This window comes from Oncorhynchus mykiss, chromosome 17, assembly GCF_013265735.2.
Source record: "Oncorhynchus mykiss isolate Arlee chromosome 17, USDA_OmykA_1.1, whole genome shotgun sequence".
Taxonomy (NCBI): domain Eukaryota; kingdom Metazoa; phylum Chordata; class Actinopteri; order Salmoniformes; family Salmonidae; genus Oncorhynchus; species Oncorhynchus mykiss.
This window is the reverse complement of record NC_048581.1, coordinates 41,775,134-41,795,139: the sequence shown is the minus strand read 5'-3', so window position 1 is coordinate 41,795,139 and position 20,006 is coordinate 41,775,134. Positions and strand designations below refer to the sequence as shown.

Here is a 20,006-nt window from a genome sequence, read left to right as displayed (position 1 = left end):
AGGTCTTTGCAATATATATTTACATATAGTCCTTTATATACTAACATACTTTTTGTCTTGTCAAGGCCTTCATATAGGCCTATATCTGTCTGACTGTGCACACACGTTATGGAAGAATGAGATTTTCTTCTCTAATCCACTATTTCATACATGTAGGGTATTATTTGCAACGCAACCCTCACTCCAGCTTATATTAGCCCACTCTTGACTTTCACTCAAGCAGGTGAATGGGCTTACTCTGCCAATACAGTGAGCCCTTTCGGTCATGGTCGGCATGTGAGCCTCACACCCGATTCATAAATTATTGCTCTACAGTCAGAGGTCAAAGGAACCAGACACACCACCTATCAAAGCTAATGAATAAAAATGATAATATGGTACATAAATGATATTCATACTTGTTATCCCAGCCATAGCTTTTTCAGGAACACAAGTCATATTTCTCACATGAGATGGGAATAGATCTAGGCTAGAACTCAAGCTAATCCACCACATCCATGCTTATACTGTCTTTAGTTTGTTTACAAACTAGCATGTGCGTACACGTGCTTACATGCCTGTGTGTATGTGTGCGCGTGCTTACATGCCTGTGTGTGTGGGCATGTATGTGTGGCGTGCATGCCATATCTCTCAACTCTCCTCTCCTGTGTGTCAGTCTCTGAGGTGGTGCACACCCTGCAGCTGTGTTCAGACCGAGACCACACTGACGTGGTGGGGGACCTGTCAGTCTGTCTGGACGGCATGCAGGTGGACCCAGAGACATTCACCTCTGCAGAGAGGGACCATGGTGAGGGTCATGTGATTTTAAAAGGGATTGTTCACCTGAATAACAAAATTACGTATTGGTGTATCATGCATAAATGCTAATATACACTACCGGTCAGAAGTTTTAGAACACCTACTCATTCAAGGGTTTTTCTTTATTTTTACTATTTTCTACATTTTAGAATAATAGTGAAGACGTCAACTTTGAAATAACACATATAGAATCATGTAGTAACCCAAAATCATGTAGTAATCATGTAGTAACCCAAATGCCAAGAGTGTGCAAAGCTGTCATCATGGCAAAGGGTGGTATTTGAAGAATGTCGAATATAACATATTTTGATTTAACACTTTTTTTTGTTGGTTACTACATGATTCCATATGTGTTATTCCATAGTTTTGATGTGTTCACTATTATTCTACAATGTAGAAAATAGTAAAAAATAAAGAAAAACCCTTCAATGAGTAGGTGTTCTAAAACTTTAGACCGGTATTGACTTGCATTGGATTTGTGCCACGAATGCTAAAAGGTTAGCATTTGAAACAGCGGCCTGATCAAAGCATGATTGCTGTCATACTTTGTCAATGGACAGCTTATAGGGAAAGGAAACCAGTATGTCATTTGGGTGAACTATCCCTTTAATATGTTTCCCTGGATAGAATGGGATCAATTCTCCCCTCAGAATTGTATTATTCTATTTCTCCCCTCAGAATTGTATTCTTTGTTTTGATTTTTAATAACATTTCAACAGTTGCTGTTCCAAACGGGGAGGTGAGACAGAACAGAGATAGTGTCAACAGGTATTGTGTTTTTATACTTCTAAAATATTTTCTAACAATTGTTTTATGTCTTCTGTAAGTTCAATTGAACAAACCTACTTTTGACATTTTTTGGAAATGTCCTTAAGGTATTGAGTCAGCAAAATACTGTTTTGTAATATTACTCAGTCAAAGTAGCATATCTTCCCAATGTGAATACTAGATATGGGCACCGATATGGAAAATCTACAGTGGGGCAAAAAAGTATTTAGTCAGCCACCAATTGAGCAAGTTCTCCCACTTAAAAAGATGAGAGACCTGTAATTTTCATCATAGGTACACTTCAACTATGACAGACAAAATGAGAAAAAAAATCCCAAAAATCACATTGTAGGATTTTTAATGAATTTATTTGCAAATTTGACAGAGGTCAAATGTTTTCTGTAAGTCTTCACAAGGTTTTCACACACTGTTGCTGGTATTTTGGCCCATTCCTCCATGCAGATCTCCTCTAGAGCAGTGATGTTTTGGGGCTGTTGCTGGGAAACACGGACTTTCAACTCCATCCAAAGATTTTCTATGGGGTTGAGATCTGGAGACTGGCTAGGCCACTCCAGGACCTTGAAATGCTTCTTACGAAGCCACTCCTTCATTGCCCGGGCGGTGTTTGGGATCATTGTCATGCTGAAAGACCCAGCCACGTTTCATCTTCAATGCCCTTGCTGATGGAAGGAGGTTTTCACTCAAAATCTCACGATACATGGCCCCATTCATTCTTTCCTTTACACGGATCAGTCGTCCTGGTCCCTTTGCAGAAAAACAGCCCCATAGCATGATGTTTCCACCCCCATGCTTCACAGTAGGTATGGTGTTCTTTGGATGCAACTCAGCATTCTTTGTCCTCCAAACACGACGAGTTGAGTTTTTACCAAAAAGTTATATTTTGGTTTCATCTGACCATATGACATTCTCCCAATCTTCTTCTGGATCATCCAAATGCTCTCTAGCAAACTTCAGACGGGCCTGGACATGTACTGGCTTAAGCAGGGGGACACATCTGGCACTGCAGGATTTGAGTCCCTGGCGGCGTAGTGTGTTACTGATGGTAGGCTTTGTTACTTTGGTCCCAGCTCTCTGCAGGTTCTGGGATTTTTGCTCACCGTTCTTGTGATCATTTTGACCCCACGGGGTGAGATCTTGCGTGGAGCCCCAGATCGAGGAAGATTATCAGTGGTCTTGTATGTCTTCCATTTCCTAATAATTGCTCCCACAGTTGATTTCTTCAAACCAAGCTGCTTATCTATTGCAGATTCAGTCTTCCCAGCCTGGTGCAGGTCTACAACTTTGTTTCTGGTGTCTTTTGACAGCTCTTTGGTCTTGGCCATAGTGGAGTTTGGAGTGTGACTGTTTGAGGTTGTGGACAGGTGTCTTTTATACTGATAACAAGTTCAAACAGGTGCCATTAATACAGGTAACGAGTGGAGGACAGAGGAGCCTCTTAAAGAAGAGGCTCCTCTGTTTGTAGGTGACCAAATACTTATTTTCCACCATAATTTGCAAATAAATTCATAAAAAATCCTACAATGTGATTTTCTGGATTTTGTTTTCTCATTTTGTCTGTCATAGTTGAAGTGTACCTATGATGAAAATTACAGGCCTCATCTTTTTAAGTAGGAGAACTTGCACAATTGGTGGCTGACTAAATACTTTTTTTGCCCCACTATATCTATATCAGTTGAATTTTTTTCAATACTATATCGATGAAGTCCTGATAACTGCTTGCTGATTGCAATTATCTTTAACAAAGAACATATCTTAACAATTCTTAACAATTCTTGATCCTACTTCACATTCTTGGTAAGGGAGAGGGGGGAGGACAATTTTATTTTACATGACGTTAACACTTGACAGTATGCAAATATTTATATTGCTTTCATAAAAGTATTTTTTTTAGTTTTATAATTGTTGATGTCAGTGATGTGATCCTCCGGTATGTGTATATTGTAAAATTAAATATAGTAGTAGTATTAGTAAATAAAAAGGTTGATCACAAAAAAAACGGCACTAAGGGAAGCAAAAAATAATAGGCACCACCTGGCTTACATTACAGACAAAACATCAAAGAAAAAGTATATGTTGAAAAAGGACTAGGAGCCATTGGCTATGTTACTTTTGTTTCTATTTTTTTTATTTTTAGTGATAACATACCACCCAGATCCAGCAGGGACACTTCCCCCTCCAGTGACTCCACAGAGGACTGGGTCATCGTCCCCAACGGCCACACGGTCAACAGCATGGGTTCTCCTGCCCCATCCCCAGGGGGCTCCAAGTCCACACGTCCCCCCAGACCTGCACGGCCTCCCCCACCCACCCCCCGCAGACCAGCCGCATCCCCAGGTGGGCACCACACAAAAAAATACTTTAGAAATACCATAGTATTACCCTAGATATATATGGTAGAAATACCACAGCAATACCATAGCCATACTATAGAAATACTATAGAAAAAGTAAAACCATAGTAATACAATAGATAAACATAGAATTCTCTGACAGAACTATTGAAAGATATTCCTTTCATGTGTTGACATGCTAATGCCATGTCCATTTATTGCGTTCTCATGTAATGAAACTGTCATGGTTTCATGCCATTCGCTATTCATGCCATTTTGTGAAATTGAAAGAAATAAGTGCTGGCCAGATATGGTATTCAACACAGATATGCATTCTAGTAACCTTTTAGCCTTATTTACTAGATTCTCATCGGCATCTCCTACTAGCGACCACAGCTAACATTCTCTCCTCCGTCCAGCCTCCTCCAGCAGCTCTACCCATAGCGAGGTGAGTGAGCCCCCGGCTTCATACGGCTCGTCCCTGGCCTCGGCCAGCGGGGCCTCCTCAGACCCCCCTCAGGAGAACGGAGCAGCACACACACAGGCAGCCAGCGCCCCCCCAGGCATCGGGGCACCGGCCGGTGCACCCCCATCCGGTGGGCCCCCCCGAGTCATCCCTAACGGCCCACTGCCTCCAGGGTAAGGGGACTCATAGATGCCTAACCAGATGTTATAATGAGAAAGTACAAAAAGAACAAAACAAAAAAAGCCCTGACCAGCTCCGTCTATAGAAAATGTGCGCGTGGGTTCGTGTCTGTAGAGTCATTACTTCGTTTTAATGCACATATTCACCAACCAAGCTATTGCATATGTCAGGAGTTGACTGTATTTCCTATATAGCCTATTGTATGTTTTGTGCAATATATCCTTACGCTGTGTACCTGCATCATGTAAGAGATTCGGGCTTTATCACATCCGGATGCGATTGTGAGTCCCATAGGGCGGCACACAATTGGCCCAGCGTCGTCCGGGTTTGGCTGGGGTAGGCCGTCATTCTAAATAAAAATTTGTTCTTAACGGGCTTGCCTAGTTAAATAAAGGTTAAATAAATGTTTAACTCCATGTTTAACGTTGGTTATGAATAACGGTTGACACTTCATTTTGATATTTCAAACAACCTCTCAACCGCCAGTAGATGGGACTTGAGAGATTTCTCCCTCATTTGACAGTCAGTAGAAAAAATTATAGATTTACTGTAGTCAGAGTTAGTATGTTACATTAGCGCAGGTATCCCTATTGTTTAATGCATAACGTGGGTAGTTACATGTAATAAGTATAAGTAGTAAAATATACGTCAGTTGCTAGTAATAATATCCTTTGAAATTTCAATGAATGTGAAACCACATTTTTGCTATGCTTTTTATGAGGAACTTAACATTCCTTTAGGTATTACGATTACATTTGTGCAAGCCTGTTGCCCGTCAAATGTAGTTGCTGACTGTTCTGTGTGTTTTTTGTATGAAGCTGGGAGCAGAGGGTGGACCAGAATGGCCGCATGTATTTCGTGGATCACATTGAGAAGAGGACGACATGGGACCGACCAGACTCTCTCCCCTCTGGGTAACTAACGCTTAAGAAACAAATACTTTATTCATCAAATCCTTATTTCATTTTTCATATACTGTATGTTTGGCTTCCATAAGACAGTAGTGTATAACTGAGCCTACTCTTTGAAAAGTAACCAATGTATTTTGGATTACAGTAACTAATGTGTATGTTACGCTGTATTAAAAAAAGTCAGTACAATGATTAATAATTTTAGTTCAATTAGTTTCAGTAGAGCACCTGCACAAAGAGGACACAACTACTAGTTTGACATGATGTGGCACTAGGAATGTTGCATAGTACCAGTTCTAGCTCAGTTGTAATGCTAAATTCTTCTTTAGAGGAATATCAGCCCTGGTGTAATACTTTAGAAATACCTTCCCTACTTGTTTCTTTGAGGTAAGTTTTGACCGACTGCCTTTGAATGTCTTGGTACCGACTGGAGAGCTATCCTTTGTCTACACCCATTCAGCATCGTTCACACCCTCTTAAGCTTTAGCTCCACCAATCTCTTTAAGGGTTGATCTGAGCTTTCTGTCCTAACAGCAGTCAAGCACCCAAGCTTACTGGCTAACTAACAGTTGTCGCAGTGACATTTTATTAAAATGGAAACTTGCATAGTGGAGTATTTTGTTAAGACATGTAGCTAGCTAGTGAAACAATGAACCATATTCACAACTCATAACGTTACTATGAATGTGCATGAATGTGCAGGTAGCTAACCAACCAAGTGCAATGTTAGCTAGCTAACATTAGGCTATAACTAGCCAAGAAAATGGCTCTTGAGATACGAATAATAAGATCGTACATGTAACGTTCGCTAGCGTACCAGTTAGCTAGCTAGCTAACAGTACACTTTAACTTGAAATCAAAACAACTTTGTAAAAATTTGAATCATGTAATATTTGAAAATGTAGCTGACTAGGCGATCTTACCCATATGCATCACGTGCTGAATACAACAAGACCTTACTGTTAAATCCTTACTTACAAGCCCTTAACCAACAGTGCAGTTCAAGAAGAAGGAAATATTTACCAAGTAAAATATAATATAAAGTAACACAATAAAATAACAATAACGAGGGTATATACAGCAGGTACCGGTACCTAGTCAGTGTGCGTGGGTACAGGTTAGTTGAGGTAATTTGTACATGTAGGTAGGGGTGAAGTGACTATGCATAGATAATAAACAGCAAGTAGCAGCATTGTCCAAAGCAAATGGGGGGGGGGGGGGGGGGGGGTTTAATGTAAACAGTCCGGATGGCCATTTGATTAATTGTTCAGCAGTCTTATGGCTTGGGGGTTCCTCCTTTAAAAGTTGCGGGCTTACGCTAATTTGTGGGTTAACACGGTACCCTGCGTCACCACTTCATTGCTCCAGACCAGCACAAGGGGGAGTTAGAGCACTGATTATGCAATTGGCTCCTACTGTGTCTCTAACTGAATGGGCAACATAAACCTAAGTAGAAACTGTTACACTAAGGTTTTATTATTTTATTTTGTTAGGATTTTTCTTTTCTTACTGTAGTCCTGTAGGCCTATCCTGACCGGTCACGTTGTACAGTGCCTGAGTGGTGCAACGGTCTAAGACACTGCATAGTGTTGATGCTGGTGCCGGCCTCAAATGGGAGACCCATGAGATGACTATGTTTATTTTTTTTTCTCTCTCTAAAAACAGAAATAAATAATTCTAAATAACAAACGGGCTTTGTTTACAAATTAGTAACAATGTCTCACCCCATGTTCAAGAATGTCCTTTTTCTCAGTCATTTTACGTTATTTGAAAATAAAATAATCTCCAAAATATTTAAGGGACATTGCACTAATAATGGCGCTGACTAGGGAAATGTTTCCGCTGTTCTGTTCTTATTGCCAGTCTGCACGTTCAAACTAAAACAATGTAACTAATAATGGCATCTTTATGCTTTCATTAATAAAATAATGATAAAAATACTCTTTCAAAATGCCGATGTTTATTTAGTTATGGATCCATTACGAATTACTATGGGAATAAATATCACAATTACAGAAATATCCTCTATGTAGTTATTTGCGGAGAGTCACGTTATATTTTTTGATACACTGTAGGACTACCGTAGACATGTTGAGTAATATGCTGTTAAAAGTGGTCTAGGTCTTATTTATTTAAAGAGCATATTGAAGTTAGTAATAGCCTACAACTATTTTAGCACTGTTTCGCACTGCTCTGAGACAAGCATTGGGACTGGTCTTGATGAATCAATGAGATTTTTATTTTCACTGAATCTCCGTTTGGGTATTGGTTAGACTAGAATTTGAATATTAGGGTGTAGAAATGTTATGCTCTTAGTGTAACCTTTATTTAATTAGGCAAGTCAGTTAATTAAGAACAAATTCTTATTTACAAGGACAGCCTACTCCTTCCTCCCCATCGGGGAATTGAACCCCGGTCTCCTGCAGGACACTGGATTCTTTAGCTAAATAGCCCAGTTCTGTGCTCCTGACCGTCACGTTGTACAGCTCCATATTTTCCGTTCCATCCTTACGGAAACCCAGAGGGTTTTTTGTTTTCCTTGGAATAGAAACACCATAATATTAATCAAATGAATCCCAAACTCTAAAAGTAAATGGAAAGGTGGATACAAATGATTTGTGATCTTGTGGTTACAATAAAGAATGTAAACAAGATGCTATGTTTTTATTTACAGTAGTGATGGATAGCTGGTGACATTTTGAAACAGGTTTTCAAACACTTGTATATCATTAGCAGGACAATACTCTTTATAGCCCGGCTACTGTAGGTGTGAACATCCCCCTACCTGCAATGTATTCGATGCATAAGTGTTACATTTCTAACTCAAAACAGCAGTACAGTATTTCTTCATCAACCTCTTTTCTGCTATCGTTAATAAAATGAGAAATAGTCTTTCAAAATGCAGATGTTTATGTAGTTATGGATCCATTACAAATGACTGAATAAATATAAGTGAATTACAGAAATATTGGAACAAAGTTATCTAATGAAGGTAAGCAAGTTGTTGCTTACTGGAAAATACTTGTTCAAACACACAGTCATGTTGTACAGCGCCATTATGGCTATTAGTAGGGCTATATTTTGGCCTTTCTGCGCACCATTCATTGGCCCAGCGTTTCTCTCCCTCTAAAAACAGAAATTAATGTTTTGGCCCTTATTGAGGTTACAATCGCTCTCTTTCGTTTATTTGAAAACGAATTAACTTAAAATATCGTTATATATTATCAAGTTGATGACACAGTCATATAGCAGCACCTACATAAAGCTGAGTGACTCACTCATTCATGGCTTTGGATCAAAATAAATAAGTAACAATGTTCTTTCTGATTAGTCTTTTAATAAAGAAATTGTTTGGTTATCCTGACCTGGACACCATGTACAGTATTATAATAGGGCCATTAGCAGAACGATATACCTTTACCAACACCTCTCTGTATTTTGATACTTTGTTGATGGGGGCTCTCACAATGCAAAATGAGTTGCTACAAATGCAGGTTTGAGACCCATAAGGTGGGTTTTGGTTTTTAATTTAGAATCCTGCAATCATCTGTATGTAATTATTGGCGGCGAGTTCTTATTTACAAGGACAGCCGACTTCCTCCCTGTCGGGGAATAGAACCCCGGTCTCCCACGTACCCGCATTCTCTAGTACAGCCATTATTGAAGGTACTTCAGGTCCCCGAGAAAGTCTGGACAGGGCCTGCTCTCCCTTATTTAAGGAATTAGGCACTTTCCATGTTTACTACAGTATGTGTTGTAGGTTATATTTACTTGTCAGACTGCACAGTAGCCTAATAAACAAATGCAGGTGGCTTATATCTTCTAAATGCTTTATTATCCAAACATAAAAGCATATATGGTACAGTACTACATTTCTTCATCAGCGTCTTCATGCTTTCGTTAATAAAATAATGATAAAAACACTCTTTCAAGATGCAGATGTTGATTTAGTTATGGATCCATAACGAATTACTTACTATGGGAATAAATATCACTGAATTTCAGAAATATTGGAACAAAGTTGTCTAATGAAGGCAAACAAATGGTTGCTTACTGGAAAATACTCTTTCAAACACATGGTCACGTTGTACTGCGCCATTATTGCTATTAGCAAAATATCGTTATATATCGCCTTCCCATTGTGGACATCTATTTCAGCATCGTTTCGCGCTGCTCTGAGGCAAGCATGGAGAAACGCAAATGTTAAATTATATTCCATGATATTCTTAAGATGTACAGTTGAAGTCGGAAGTTTACATACACTTAGGTTGGAGTCATTAACTCGTTTTTTAATCACTCCACACATTTCTTGTTAACAAACTATAGTTTTGGCAAGTCGGTCAGGACATCTACTTTGTGCATGACACAATTTTTCCAACAATTGTTTACAGGCAGATTATTTCACTCATAATTCACTGCATCACAATTCCAGTGGGTCAGAAGTTTACATACACTAAGTTGACTGTGCCTTTAAACAGCTTTTTGATGTCATGGTTTAGGCTAATTGACATAATTTGAGTCAGTTGGAGGTGTACCTGTGGATGTCTTTCAAGGCCTACCTTCAAACTCAGTGCCTCTTTGCTTACCATCATGGGAAAATCAAAAGGAATCAGCCAAGACCTCAGGAAATAAATTGTAGACCTCCACAAGTCTGGTTCATCCTTGGGAGCAATTTCCAAACGCCTGAAGGTACCCTGTACAAACAATACTACACAAGTATAATGGGACCACGCAGCCGTCATACCGCTCAGGAAGGCGCGTTCTGAAGATGCTGGAGGAAACAGGGTGGAGGAAACCGGTACAAAAGTATCTATAGCCACAGTAAAACGAGTCCTACATCGGCATATCCTGAAAGGCTGCTTAGCAAGGAAGAAGCCACTGCTCCAAAACCCTATAAAAAAGCCAGACTACGGTTTGCAACTGCACATGTGGACAAAGATTGTACTTTTTGGAGAAAAGTCTTCTGGTCTGATGAAACAAATATAGAGCTGTTTGGCCATAATGACCTTTTGTTATGTTTGGAGGCAAAAGAGGGATGCTTTCAAGCCGAAGAACACCATCCCAACCGTGAAGCATGGGGGGGGGGCAACATCATGTTGTGGGGTGCTTTGCTGCAGGAGGAAAAATTATGTGGATATATTGAAGCAACATCTCAAGACATCAGTCAGGAAGTTAAAGCTTGGTCGCAAATGGGTCTACGAAATGGACAATGACCCCAAGCATACTTCCAAAGTTGTGGCAAAATGGCTTAAGGACAACAAAGTCAAGCTATTGGAGTGGCTATCACAAAGCCCTGACCTCAATCCTATAGAAAATTTGTGGGCATAACTGAAAAAGTGTGTGCAAGCAAGGAGGCATACACACCTGACTCAGTTACACCAGTTCTGTCAGGAGGAATGGGCCAAAATTCACCCAACTTATTGTGGGAAGCTTGTGGAAGGCTACCCGAAACGTTTGACCCAAGTTAAGCAATTTAAAGGCAATGTTACCAAATACTAATTGAGTGTATGTATACTTCTGACCCACTGGGAATGTGATGAAAGAAATGCAAGCTGAAATATATCATTTTCTCAACTATTATTCTGACATTTCACATTCTTAAAATATAGTGGTGATCCTAACTGACCTAAGACAGGGAATTATTGCTTGGATTAAATGTCTGGAATTGTGAAACTGAGTTTAAATGTATTTGGCTAAGGTGTATGTAAACTTCTGTCTTCAACTGTATGTGTTGACTGAATATAAGCAAGTGATGTCTGCTTAATAATCAAGTTAGGTTTCTCCAGAAATAAATAATTATAAATAACGAACTGGATTGATTTAGAAATGAGTGAGAATGTCTCACCCCATTTTCAAGAATGGCTTTTTTTCTCACTCACTCTAGCTTAAATGAAAACGAGATCTCCAAATATCGTTACTTTTTAAACAAAGCGATTTATTAATTAACTTTGAATTATATGGAAGCCCCTTAGATATTTTCACAGGTCCTAACAGAAAATGACCCTTAGATATTAATTTAGAGTCCTCCAATCCTCTAAATGTTATTATTGGGTGAGAGTCACGTCATTGATTAGATATTAGATATACTTTAGTCCTACCATAGGTGAAATTAGTATTTGTTACACTTACAATTAGGCTGTGGAAATGTTATGTCCCTTAGATATTAATTTAGAATTCTCCAATCCTCTTATGCTGTAACATACTCCCAACCACCACGCAATATTTTCCATTCCATCCTCATGGAAACCCAGAGTTTTTCGGAATAGGAACACAATAATATTAATCAACTTAATTAAGCCAAATTTATTCAATTCTAATCCCATCTACTATGTTATTACAAAAAAGGTTTTACATTTTCTAGTTATGCCAATATGGGAGACTATCAAATGCTTCTCAAAGTTGCCCTCTGGTGTTCAAACTAGCACTAACTTGCATTAATGTAGAAAATGGCAGGGTGTGCTGCAGTATGACACAACTTTAAAAGGAGGAACCACTGTAGAAGCTATTAAGGAGCCTTTTGAACCTTGACTTGGTGCTCCGGTACTACTTGCCGTGCAGTAGCAGAGAAAACAGTATGACTTGGGTGACTGGTGTCTGACAATTTTATGGGCTTTCCTCTGACACCGCCTATTATATAGATCCTGGATGGCAGGATGCTTGGCCCCAGTGATGTACTGGGCTGTATGCACTACCCTCTGTAGCGCCTTGCGGTCAGATGCAGAGCAGTTGCCAGACCAGACGGTGATGCAACCAGTCATGATGCGCTCGATGGTGCAGCTGTAGAAGTCTCATGAGGGGGAAACGCTTTTGTTGAGCCCTCTTCATGACTGTCTTGGTGTGTTTGGGTCATGATAGTTCGTTGAAGTGGACACCAAGGAACTTGAAACTCTTGACCCGCTCCACTCCAGCCCTGTTGATGTTAAAGGTGGCCTGTTTTTCCTGTAGTCCACAATCAGCTCCTTTGTCTTGCTCACATTGAGGGGGAGGTATTGCACGTTTACATATTGCACGTTTACTTTCTTCTCCAACACTGTGTTTTTGCATTATTTAAACCAAATTGAACATGTTTCATTATTTATTTGAGACTAAATTGATTTTATTTGTTTTATATTAATTTAAAATAATAGTGTTCATTCAGTATTGTTGTAATTGTCATTATTACAAATATATATAAAATCGTCCAAGTAATCGGTATTATTATATTTTTTTGGTCCTCCAATAAGCGGTATCGGTTTCAGCGTTGAAAAATCCTGATCGTTCGACCTCTAATATCTACGTACGGTCACTGTGGGGAGGACATTGTCGATGCACTTATTGATGAAGTCGGTGACTGAGGTGGTATACTCCTCAATGCCATTGGATGAAACCCGGAACATATTCCAGTCTGTGCTAGCATAACAGTCCTGTAGCCTAGCATTTGTGTTGTCTGACCACTTCCGTATTGAGCGAGTCACCGGTACTTCCTGCCTTAGTTTTTGCTTGTAAGCAGGAATGAGGAGGATAGAATTATAGTCAGATTTGCCAAATGGAGGGCGGGGAAGAGCTTTGTATGCATCTCAGAGTCTTGTCCCGAAACCACTCCTGTGTTGTCTTGGCTGTGTGCTTAGGGTTGTTTTCCTGTTGGAAGGTGAACCTTCGCCCCAGTCTGAGGTCCTGAGCGCTCTGGAGCAGGTTTTCATCAAGGATCTCTCTGTACTTTGCTCCATTCATCTTTCCCTCAACATGATGCTGCCGTCACCATGCTTCACCGTAGGGATGGTGCCAGGTTTCCTCCAAACATGACACTGCATTCAGGCCAAATAGTTAAATCTTTGTTTCATCAGACCAGAGAATCTTGTTTCTCATGGTCTGAGTGTCTTTAGGTGCCTTCTGGCAAACTCCATTGCGGCTGTCATGTGCCTTTTACTGAGGAGTGGCTTCCGTCTGGCCACTACCATAAAGACCTCATTGGTGGAGTGCTGCCGAGATGGTTGTCCTCCTGGAAGGGTTGTCCATCTCCACAGAGGAACTCTAGAGCTCAGTCAGAGTGACCATCAGGTTCTCGGTCACATCCCTGACCAAGGCCTTTCTCCCCCGATTGCTCAGTTTGGCTGGGTGGCCAGCTCTAGGAAGAGTCTTGGTGGTTCCAAACTTCTTCCATTTAAGAATGATGGAGGCCACTGTGTTCTTTGGTGACCTTCAATGCTGCAGAAATGTTTTGGTACCCTTTCCCAGATCTGTGCCTCGACACAATCCTTTCTCGGATCTCTTCCTTCAACCTCATGGCTTAGTTTTTGCTCTGACATGCACTGTCAACTGTGGGACTTTAGATAGACAGGTGTTTATTTGCCAAATCGTGTCCAATCAATTGAGTTTACCACAGGGGGACTCCAAGTTGTAGAAACATCTCAAGGATGATCAATGGAAACAGGATGCACCTGAGCTCAATTTTGAGTCTCATAGCAAAGGGTCTGAGTACTTATGTAAATAAACTATTTCAGTTTTTCTTTTTTCTTTTTTAATTTTTTAAATAATTAAAAACCTGTTTACATTTTTCATTATGGGGTATTGTGTGTAGATTGCTGAGGATTTTTATTTATTTGCATTTTAGAATAAGGCTGTAAAGTAACAAAGTGGAAAAAGTCATGGCGTCTGAATACTTTCCGAAGGCACTGTGCGCTGAGTGTACCAAACATTATGAACACCTGCTCTTTCCACAATATAGACTGGGTAGGTGAATCCAGGTGAAATCTATGATCCATTATTGATGTGACTTGTTAAATCCCCTTCAATCAGTGTGGATGAAGGGGAGACGATAGGTTAAAGAAGCCTAGAGACAATTGAGACGTGTCGTATGTGTGCCATTCAGAGGGTGAATGGGCAAGATAAAATATTTAATTGCCTTTTAACGGGGTATTATAGTAGGTGCCAGGTGATAGTAGGTGTCAAGAACTGCAACACTGCTGGGTTTTCATGCTCAACAGTTTCCTGTGTGTCAAGAATGGGCCACCTCCCAAAAGACATCCAGCCAACTTGACACAACTGTGGGAACCGGGGTCAATGTGGGCCAGCATCCCTGTGGAATGCTTTCAACACTTTGTAGAGTCCATTCACCAACAAATTGAGGCTGATCTGATGCCAAAAGTGGCGGTGCAACTCAATATTAGGAAGGTGTTCTTAATGTTTTCTATACATGGTGTATAAGTTAATGGATGTAATGTAAGCAAGGTTACCACCCTATTACTTACACCAATCCAACCGTTTCAGATCTGTGATTACTTCAAGAAAGGTGGACTGGAAATGGATCCTTATTTCTGAACTATTCAAATAGGGCCTTCATTATTTTGCCGGCATACAAAATTCCCTCGCCTCTCCCCCCCTGTACCATGTAGCTGGGAGCGGCGTGTGGACCCCATGGGCAGGGTGTACTTCGTGGACCACATCACCCGGACCACCACATGGCAGCGCCCCACGCAGGAGTCTGTGCGCAACTATGAGGAGTGGCAGCACCAGCGCAGCCAGCTGCAGGGGGCCATGCAGCAGTTCAACCAGAGGTTCATTTTTGGGGTACGACACAGGCTACCTTGTAATACTCTATTCTTCCTCCCAAAGTGTGCACTTGTTCACTTCCCTGCACTGGCACAATCCTAAATTGTGGAGATCTGAGATTATTTGTAAGGTGGAAGCAATATGGTGAAACTTGGCCTTAGAACCTCCTAGCTTATCAAAGTGCCAAGTTGAAACTATTACCAAATTGCTTACACCTGTCAAATCATCTCAGATGTGTATATGGTCTAGGGGTGGATTTGGGATTGGGTCACTGTCGTGACATGACCTTGATTAATCTCAGGACTGTTGTCTCTAACTAACTATGTTTAATTGTTACCCGGTTTTAAATTCATCATGTAAAGGTATAGGTATAAGGTATAGGTATATATGTAAAGGTATAGATCTATTACATTGATAACAGTCAACTTATTAATCATCATTCTGAACGTTGTAGCCTCCTTGCATCTGCAAAAACCCCAGCCTTACTTATGATTCAGCACTACACAAATTTGTTTAATTATTTATTTACTATCTAACTAAATAATAAAGGATAAACACATACACTGTATAGATTATTGACTTGAAACTTAATACGAAGCAAACAGGTCCCTAGCGGACTGACATAATACGACAGCTTGTTACAACAGAGATGGAGAGAGGGACAGACACATAATACTTTGGTACATTTAGAACCTACTCTCACAGTAATCATATACTTTGCACATGACCCGCTGCCCGCTTGGAGTACGAATTCATGAATGTATTTTTGTGGGATGCCGCCGTGTAGCTCTAAGAACCGGGCCACCCTGGAAAGGTAGTTCGATGGATATTCATTCGGCGCGCTTGTAAGGCTCTGATTGTCCACAAGAGGTCACAATGTCCTCCTTAGTTGCCCATGGCTCCAAGACTTGTCATGTTGTCTTGAACAAAGCTACAGCATGGATTTTTAGGCCAGTCAGCCCTCTCTTAACAAAAACACTTTCATAATTGTTCAAATGCCCAACGTATTGAATGAAAACTTTGTGCATATAGTGCATATACTTTTCAAGTTACAGTATATCCTCATCATTTTTATGACATCACAAAATAACAGCCTGTATGACATTTGTTTTCTGTAGATCATCTGACAATTCCCCACGTTCTTATGTTAGAAATATTGATCCAGTATTCACTTTTTAACGTGTTAGAGTTTCGGCGGGTGTCTGTTAACTAAGGACATTCCTTTCGCCAATACTGGAAGTCCTCTTATACTTACATATACGGCAGGGTGTGAGTTGTCAACCCCCACACAGGTTCCCTCCCTTCTACTATTGTAAAGAAGCATTATTCAACACGTACTGTAAACTCTTTCACCTCCTTGTTTCTCCATTATAGCTCCAGGATCAGCAAATAGCTGCAGCAAACAAAGAGTTTGACCCACTTGGGCCGCTGCCACACGGCTGGGGTAAGTGGCTCATTCCACAACAATGCGTTTCAACTGTAACTTATGTCACTATGCTTGGAAAGTGCAGACAAAACATCAAAAGGTAAACATTGCCTAGAAATGCCTTGCCAGTTTTGGAGGCAGCATCATGTTTGCTAGCAGTGTTATAGCTAACTAACTATAAATTGTTTTTGCCCCACCGTTAGCCAGGTTAGTTAGCTAACTAGCTTCAATTACTTCCAGTTAGTTAGCAACTGCTCACACTTTCGCTTTACCCCCAAAATTGACGTGTCTCCAGTTGGGTTTATTTTGACAGATTAGGATTCAATTAACTTTCTAAGCATACAACTGCAATGGAAATCTATATGTGGTACGATGAGGGATTCTAAACCTTACTCTATGCTTACCAGTTGACACAGTTTGCAGAAATATTGTAAAGTATTTGTTAGTGTTGGTGTTCGGCAGTTTTTTTTCCGGCTGTTCGAGTGCACATTTTTTTCTTGAGGTAAGCCGAAGTTCGGTAGTCAATGTCTATGCCCCTTTGTCTGTGAGTGGTCAACAGTAAGGATTCTTCAATTAAATGTTTGCTGTCATTCAACGAGAGGAGACTATTTTTTTTTTCTTTTTTTTTTTAGCTTGAGAAATATTTACCCAAACACCTTAGTTAGATCTAATATTGTGAGAATGAAGACCGCCTCAGCAAAAATTTCAATTGATAAATTTCTTCATTTATCTTAATTGTTTCTGGCTATTTTTAGGAAGTTTTACTGGGTATGTTATTGATACAGTGTCTCAAATAGGGCTGGGTGATATGGCCAAAATATTATATCACGGTATTTTTAAAGAAAAAATGGACGTATGACGGTATATGACAATATTTGTAGTTTTTGAATAATAAAAGTACTACATTTGCTTTATGAGTAGTGAGTGATCCGAGGGTGGTAACACATACATTCTAAGTGATATCAATGAGTCTTTGTCCATTCTGATTTGTTTTATACTGTTCAATTCAACTTCAACCAAAATAAATTTCAGCACTTTTATCATTTCTGCGTTTCCTGCACTCAATTGCAGTGGTGGAAAAAGTACCCAATTGTCATACTTGAGTAAAAGTAAAGCTACGTTAATAGAAAATTACTCAAGTAAAAGTGAGTCACCCAGTAAAATACTGCTTGAATAATAGTCTAAAAGTATTTACTTTTAAATATACTTAAGTATCAAAAGTAAATGTAATTGATAAAATGTACTTAAGTATCAAAAGTAAAAGTATAAATAATTTCAAATTCCTTATATTAAGCAAACCAGATGGCACCATTTTCTTGTTTGTATTTTTATTTTAGGATAGCCAGGGGCACACTCCAACACTCAGACATTTACAAACAAAGCATTTGTGTTTAGTGAGTCCTCTAGATCAGAGGCAGTAGTGATGACCAGGGATGTTCTCTTGACAAGTATGTGAATTTGACCATTTACCTCTCCTGCTAAGCATTCAAAATGTAACGAGTACTTTTAGGTGTCAGGGTAAATGTATGGAGTAAAAAGTACACTATTTTCTTTAAGAATGTATTGAAGTAAAAGTTGTCAAAAATAAAAATTGTAAAGTACAGATACCAAAACAAATGACTTGAGTAGTAATTGAAAGTATTTTTACTTAAGTACTTTACACCACTGCTCGAGATAATTTCCACACGTAGGGCTGCACGGTATGGGCAAATAATCTAGGGCTTATTTTTAACCAAATGTTGCAATCGCAATTTGACTTGCTAATTAGAGCAAAACTGTTGGAATCATGGAAATATAATGACTATTCTAATTCTATAGTTAGAATATAATAATGGGCACTTTGAATACAGTGTTTGAGATGACAACAAATTAAAATGCCAGGGAGGAGTTTTTGTGACAGGGTAGGAACTAAACACTGATAAGTGTTTCCTAGGGAAGCCTATAAGCTTTGGCTACATTGCATGTATTCTCTTAGCTACTTCATGTAGCTAACATATTCTTGCTTTGCATATTCTCTTTGATTTAGAAGATGCTGTTGCACAAACAACATGCTGATGTAAGAAACACAAACTAATAGTGTCATTATAGAACGCTAGTGTATTTATATTAAGAAGGAAAGTGAAAACAGTATGGTTGTCATCAACATTGTTACATGTGCTGCGTTGACCATGCAGACTGAACGCAAGTGTCTCGTGGTTGAGGAACATCAAATGCGCTCCTTGAGTGACAGGGGGCGTGGCTAAGTCTGTGTGGAAAGTGGCACGGAGAGAAAGAGGGGAGAGAGATGACTCAAGTAGCGAAGTAAACTATAAAAATTGACATTACACATGGCGTATCACATTTAACAAACCAAACATTCAAATAAAAACCCAAACCGGTCCCTGCATCAATACCAGTATATCATAAAATACGGTATACCGCCCAGGCCTAGTCTCAAGTGGGACAAACAACTTTAATATTGCAGATTTGTTCCTGTTTTTTGAGGGAGTATGCGAGGCAGACGTTCACTTCACCTAACCGAGTTCTGCTAGGAACAAGCCGAACCTAGTTTGTAGATGCCTTGAGGGCTCTATTTTAACAATCCAAATGCAAGCATAAATGCACTCGCTGTTGCTTTGTGTGTGTGTCAGAAATATTTGTTCTATTTTGAAAGCGGGAATTATGGGCGCACACCTGCCGTTAGTGTAAAGAGGCAGGCTTTCTATGAATTAAACCGTTGTTGGTCTGACGAGGGCTTGACTACTCACTGGTCAATGAAAGCATGTTCTAAAGTTTAAAAAAAAATCTTTCCTTGTTTCAGGTCAACATCATAACAAATTGTACATATATTTGATTTCCAAAAAACATAACCAGGTAACATAAAACAGCATAACAAACAACAAAACAATGAGAGCGAACAAAAACACACTAACAATTGTACGTTCACTTTGAGGTCTCTGCTCTCTTACAATGTTTCATTGCCTCTAACGATTTTTGTTCTATACAAGCCTTCCTTAATTTGACTGTTGCAAAGTGTGTGGCTGTAGTGTATATAGAATACAAAATACCCCTAACAAAAATCCAGTTCAGTTGTATCAACAAAAGACCCATAGTATTTGTATATTGACACTTCTTAGGGTATCTGCAAGTTTAGGGGGAAGAGATCCAATATTGTGAAGTAATCTCTTTCCTTGTTCCGAAATATACCGGTAGTGCTCATTTTCTCCAGTGGCAGCACTTTAAAGACCTCATAATTCCCCTGATGTATTGTTAGTGGCTGGTAGTTCGTACAGTTAAGGAGAATACATTTGCGGCCAACAGAGTATTTATTTTAAGATTGAGCTGTGCTATGGTAAACAAGGTCCTATTTCCAATGACACTTATGGATGATCCATTCCTAGAATGGAATTCCTAGAATGGAATAATTTGCAAATAAATTCATAAAAAATCCTACAATGTGATTTTCTTGATTTTTTTTTTCCCTCATTTTGTCTGTCATAGTTGAAGTGTGCCTATGATGAAAAGTACAGGCCTCTGTCATCTTTTAAGTGGGAGAACTTGCACAATTGGTGGCTGACTAAATACTTTTTTGCCCCACTG

The 20,006-nt window shown here is 39.6% G+C and overlaps 1 protein-coding gene across 5 annotated transcripts in view; it reads left to right on the top strand.

The window, feature by feature from the left end:
- The window catches only part of LOC110493899 (E3 ubiquitin-protein ligase Itchy), a 57,667-nt gene that overhangs the window by 19,241 nt on the left and 18,420 nt on the right, over positions 1–20,006 (top strand). For all 5 annotated transcript variants that reach the window (XM_021568480.2, XM_036949889.1, XM_021568481.2 and 2 more), the window contains 7 exons: positions 656–787; positions 1,518–1,566; positions 3,722–3,921; positions 4,336–4,555; positions 5,381–5,476; positions 14,845–15,019; positions 16,376–16,445. In XM_021568480.2, the coding sequence (XP_021424155.1) occupies positions 656–787; positions 1,518–1,566; positions 3,722–3,921; positions 4,336–4,555; positions 5,381–5,476; positions 14,845–15,019; positions 16,376–16,445 (942 nt within the window). The remainder of the gene's footprint in view (positions 1–655; positions 788–1,517; positions 1,567–3,721; positions 3,922–4,335; positions 4,556–5,380; positions 5,477–14,844; positions 15,020–16,375; positions 16,446–20,006) is intronic.